The sequence below is a fragment of the Lissotriton vulgaris genome, chromosome 10 (assembly GCF_964263255.1).
Source record: "Lissotriton vulgaris chromosome 10, aLisVul1.2, whole genome shotgun sequence".
Taxonomy (NCBI): domain Eukaryota; kingdom Metazoa; phylum Chordata; class Amphibia; order Caudata; family Salamandridae; genus Lissotriton; species Lissotriton vulgaris.
The window spans coordinates 43,805,934-43,811,933 of NC_141698.1; the positions used below are offsets into that span (position 1 = coordinate 43,805,934).

Here is a 6,000-nt window from a genome sequence, read left to right on the forward strand (position 1 = left end):
GGCGCCCCTAGCAGGCTCCCAGTTCATCCTGAGGCCACCGGTTTGGGGCTGAGGGAGTACCCAAAGGATCGCCTGTAAATCCATGCACTGTGTGGCAGTCACCATGAGGTGCCTGTGACAGGGTGCAAGGTTTTCCGCAAGTACCTTTTCCCCATAGGAGCGAGTGTTGTTGGTCGGAACATGGGCTCTCATAGAAGTCAATGGGAGTCAGACTGAACGGTGTTTGGAAGCATCGGTCGTGTGGATCAGCCGATCTCAAATCAGAACTGATTCTGACAAGGAATCAGGTGGAAAGTTTTGCACACCATCGTAATTGGCCTCCTTAGTGTTTTTCTGATAATAAGTTGTTGGTTTGAAGCATGTTTCAAATGTTCTTACTGTGTCTACTTTTACTATCTTGCATAGAAATAATTGTTTCACTTCTAACATGTATTATTTGCTCTTTTCCTTAGACTCCCTAGATTGTTTGAAGTGCCCAGGTGACCACTGGTCAAACAACAAGAAAGATAGATGTATGCCAAAGATAATTGCATTTTTGTCCTATGAAGAACCACTTGGTCTCACCTTGGCTTTCTTCGCCATCTTTTTCTTCTTCAATGCCACTGGCACCTTGAGTATATTCATAAGGTATCGAGACACCCCACTTGTCCGGGCTAACAACCTACAGCTCAGTTACATTCTTCTTGTTGCCCTCATGCTGAGCTTTCTTTCTTGCTTGATTTTCATTGGTCGACCTAGTCAATTGGCCTGTATGCTAAGACAAGTTACCTTTGGTATATCCTTCTCAATTGCTGTTTCCTGTGTGATGGCTAAAACCGTTGTGGTAGTAACTGCTTTCAGGGCCATCAAGCCCAACAGTTACTTAGGCAACTGGATTGGCTCCAAGACTTCTTATCTTATTATCATGATATGCTCTTTCATGGAGTTTGCCATTGGAGTCATATGGTTGGGGATTTCACCCCCATTCCCAGAACTTAACAACAGTGTCAGCCATTGGAAAATTATAGCTGAATGTAATGAGGGTTCCTTCTGGATGTTTTATGGCATTTTGGCCTTCTTGGGAGTCTTGGCTTGCATAACTTTCGTTATTGCTTTTATGGCCCGAAATTTGCCAGACACTTTTAATGAAGCCAAGTTCATCACCTTCAGCATGCTGGTATTCATCAGTGTCTGGCTTTCATTTATCCCAGCCTATCTCAGCACAAAAGAAAAATATCTGGTAGCTGTTGAGATTTTTGCAATCTTGTCCTCTGGGGCAGGCCTTATGTATGGTATATTTGCTCCCAAGATGTACATTATCTTGCTAAGACCAGAGCTGAACACAAGAGAATGCTTAGTCCGAAAATCAACAGTTTGCAATAAACATATTGGGTAAAAATAATATTTGAACAAAGAAATATGTATATTTCATAACTATAAGGCTGTAAAAGGAATCAAAAGCATGTAAGGTAGTGCATTATATCCCAGGGGACCATTACAGTCAAGGTTCAAATTGCTTGGTGCTTACGGCTTGGTGCCAACTTCAGGTCCTATAATCACAAATTTCAATATTATAGAAAACCATCTCCACCATAATCAAGAACTCAAAAGGACCAACTATTCAGGGAGCAAGCAGAGGAATGCTTTGGTTTTCAGAGAGCAATCACAGAATCTAAGGACACTGATGCACACTCTTCATTCCACTAATCTAATTACACAGACAGGTATGACTTGACTCGACTTACCTGCAAGGTTTGTAAAATTTCAAGACCTACTGAGACATCATTGGTTATAACACAGAAGCTGAAGAAATGCTTTTAGGAGGCAAGGATGCACAAAGAAAATATGTGGGGAAAAGAAACTCAATGTTAACAAGGATATAACACAGCTTTGTTTTTTACCACTCAGCTGTCTAATATATGTTCACAGCTACGAGCATTTTTATTGATTGCATGCCCATTCTGCTGCTGATGATTTACATGTGACAAATAATGCAGGTGACAATAGGGTCTTGATACTGTTGGACTTTTCCTCCACATTTGATACCATTGATCTTACTATTCCCTGGCAGCCCCTTTAATTAATTGCTATCAAGGATGCTGCATTTGCTTGGAGGAATTTATTTCTCTCCAATAGGTCACAATCAATTTATCTTGGTGGTTTCCATTCTCATGTTAAACCTCTTCCTTGGAAGTGCCACATACACTATTATACACTATTATATCACTCTACACTCATTTCAAGTAAAGTCACACTTTACGGAAATGTCACTCCGCTCATCTGTCGACTGGCCAATCTTGCTCACCTGGCTGAATGAAACAGATATTTTTTAATTAGTTTAAATATGCTGTATTGAAATATTAAATCTGAGTATGGATACAAAAGGAAAAATAACCGGTATATTAACATTGAGCTTTAACATATTATTTCATAGATCATGTATAAAAAGCAAATATCAAAATGTAACTAACTAACAAGAAAATAACAATTAATGTGAGGAAGTGGCAGTGCCATGTATACTGAAAGGTAAGGAAACAATTCATTAAAGCATAATAAATAAAAATATAAAGTAGACAATAACAAGCATTTACAATGCAATAGGTCTGGCATTTGTTGGAGTTGGAGCTATTGGCAATTTTTTTGTTGCAGTGGAGTGATTATTTAAAGAAAGTGCACACAATAATATATTATAAGCTTTTATAGCAAGTATACAGTAAAGATATGGCTATGTTAATGTAAAGGGGTGTGAATATATGAATACAAATACAAAGAAAGTATCTTAAAATGTAGGCTGGAATGTATAGCAGGTGATAGGGTCTAACTATTATTTAATAAACATATATGTATAAAACACAGGTGGCTGAAGGCTCTTTTATAAGATTTCGGGGCAAGATAAACAAATACAAATTATATTTACAAAGTGAATTTTTATTTTCTTTAATTAATTTTACTTTTATTTCAGCAATTCATAGAACACTACACTGAGTCATTCTGCATCTTTAATTCACCTGAGTTATAGGACCGTGAGCTGGCAATGGATGTTATGGGATTATAACCCCACCGTAATCTGAAGAACCCGATTCCAAAAGAGGGCTGCTTAAGCATACTTGTATACATATTCGAAAATATATAAAGGCTTCAAGAATGCTAAAAGTGCTAGGTACTGCTACATCTCCCTTGTAGACCTAAGGTCACAAGCCATTGAACAATTATATCTATATCTGGAGACTATGCTTGCATTACAAACAAGAGCACAACAACTTAATGAATAATGAAAAAGTATTAACCGTGTATTAGTTTTTTGTTGTGTGTAATTTTATGACTGTGCTGCTGCACAACATTAAGTGCAATGTTTTAAAACAGCAGGGGCGAATTAGGGTTGACAATCAACAACAAGCATTTACAATGCAACGGTCTCGCCTTTGCAAAGGTTAGAGCTATTGGCATTGTAAATGACAAACTTTTTATTTATGTGTTGGTTTTGAAAACAGATAAATAAATGGCATTGTCATTTACAATGCCAATAGCTTAATCTCTCGCAAATGCGAGACCTATTGCATTTGCACCCACACACAGAGCCACACACACACACACAGAGCCACACACACACAGAGCCACACACACACAGAGCCACACACACAGAGCCACTCACACACACACAGAGGCACACACAGGCACAGAGCCACACACACAGCCACAGAGCCACACACAGCCACACACAGCGCCACACAGAGCAACAGAGCCACACACACACACAGAGCCACACACACACACAGAGCCACACACACACACAGAGCCACACACACACACACACAGAGCCACACAGACACACACACACCTGCACACACACACACACACACACACACACACACAGAGCCACACACATACAGAGACACACACATACAGAGCCCCACACACACACACACACACACAACCACCCAACCACATACAACCACCCACACACACAACTGCAACCACACACACAACCACAGACACACACACACAACCACAACTATACACACTACCACACACACAACCACACACACAACCCCACACGCACACACAACCACACACACATAACCACACACACACACACACCCACCCACACACACTGTAGCTATATTTAGGCTTTCCAGAGTTATGAATTTCCTGGGTTTTTGAACATTAATACCTTGGCTCCTCTTTGATGAATCTCCATGAAACTTCGCAAACCTCTAGCTTTTTCTACATTGGCAGATGATGCAAAGTGTTGTGGTTGTTGGTCATGCAAAAATGTAACAACTGTCACTTGTAAACAACGCATAAAAACATGTGTGGCTTTCTACAAAACACAGCAAATGTGATCTATTTTCTGGTTACATTGTCACACATACCACAGCATGTTACAGTAGCTGGAGTAGCTCTGCAGGAGGCTGAGAAGAAGGCGGAGTTGAGGGAGCTGGGCACACATGGAAATCATCAGCCCAACTTAAACTGCTGAAGACCAGATAAAACAAGCATTTGTTAGTGGAGAAGTGTGGCTCTATGATTAGAGCGGCAGACCCTGATGCAGAGGTCTAGCCCGGGACCAGGGTTCAATTCCCCGCCTCGGTGGGTCTTGGGCTCAAAATTCCACGGACCTGATAATTCTCGCCTCGGTGCCTATTCCAATCATGGAGTCCCACTCTGCAACTCTGGGCAATAGCTTGCTTAATCTCCACAACGGCCCCCACAACGCTAAGGATGCCTGGCCTCCACCTTGGGGGTGCCCAGGAGTGGACGCCTCACAGGGAAAGCCAGGATGGGTTCCACAGCGGTATTCGTACAAGTGCCTTGAGACCCTTGCGGGTGAGTAGTGCGCTATACAAGTATCAATTTACAATTTACAATGCAATCGGTCTTGTCTTTGGGACCTGATATGTATTTAGCTATGTAGCACATTAGCCTGGGTGTTGAAACATCTACTGATTTTAACATGGAGGGAAAGTAAGCACCACACTGCGTGACACGCCAGGTATGGGAACACATGGAGAGAAATACTGCCTTTCAGCAGGAAGTGGTATATGCCAAAGCTCTGTTTTTATTATAAAATCAGGATCACTAAAATAGAAGATTTGAAAAAAATATTATTGTCTACGGGTGCTCGTGGAAGACAATTTCTATGGACTGGAATCTGAAGAATGCTAAAGTGATTCTGGCATTTTACTGACCTCTGCTGGTCGTTTTCTATCAAGAAAGTTAAATAGAGGCTGTTGCCAGAAAAATAAAAAAAAGAAAGTCCCTCAGCAGAAAGCAATTCTGCTATTTTACTGACCTCGATGGGTCGTCTTCTTTTAAGACAGTTAAATAGAGTCAGTTGAACAGAAAAAAAGTCCCTACGCGGAAGCAGACAAGTCCTAGGGTGGATCTCCAGAGCCCACAAAGTACATACACATATAAGTATATACTAAAGTATATACAAGAGGTCTCGAATGTTCGACCTAAAAAATGCAGGCACCTTACATTAAAACTAAATGCAAGCTAAATTTATCTGCGGGAGATGCATTATTATGAAAGGAAAAACTGGTTGTTTAAAATGATTACCTAAGATATCTGTGTGAATAACTGGTTTGGGCACTGGGAACTATTGACTTGTGTGTCTATAGATCTATGAGTTCCCAGCTTGGGAGAGAAACCATTGTGAATCTGTACTTTAGTTAAAAAGAATTATTACACACAGTGTATGGTAGGCTCTACACAGTATAAGATAGGTTGCCACAAAATATTCAAAAAGACTTAGGGGGATATACTAACACTTTTCATTAGGTTTGCATCACAGAAGTGGTGCAAATCCAGGACAAGGTGTTGTGTTGGAAAATAGCCTAATGTAAGATAAAGTAGAGTTATGTACTATTTTGCCGCAAGGGGATGTTCCATGAGTTGTGCCCACTTACTATTTTTGATGCAAAGCTCTATATACTGAAAAAATGTAGACAGGGCTATGTGCCAAAAATGTACGCCTTCCTGAGGGAGGTTAAGTATGGGAAAGGGTTTTTCTCTCAA

General features: G+C 40.6%; 1 protein-coding gene across 1 annotated transcript in view; it reads left to right on the forward strand.

Moving 5' to 3' along the window:
- LOC147684522 (extracellular calcium-sensing receptor-like) overlaps window positions 1-1,375 on the forward strand; it is a 52,123-nt gene extending 50,748 nt beyond the window's left edge. Inside the window, exon 7 of the mRNA XM_086939683.1 lies at window positions 453-1,375. Within this exon, the coding sequence (XP_086795809.1) occupies window positions 453-1,375 (923 nt within the window). The remainder of the gene's footprint in view (window positions 1-452) is intronic.
- Window positions 1,376-6,000: the final 4,625 nt, after the last annotated feature.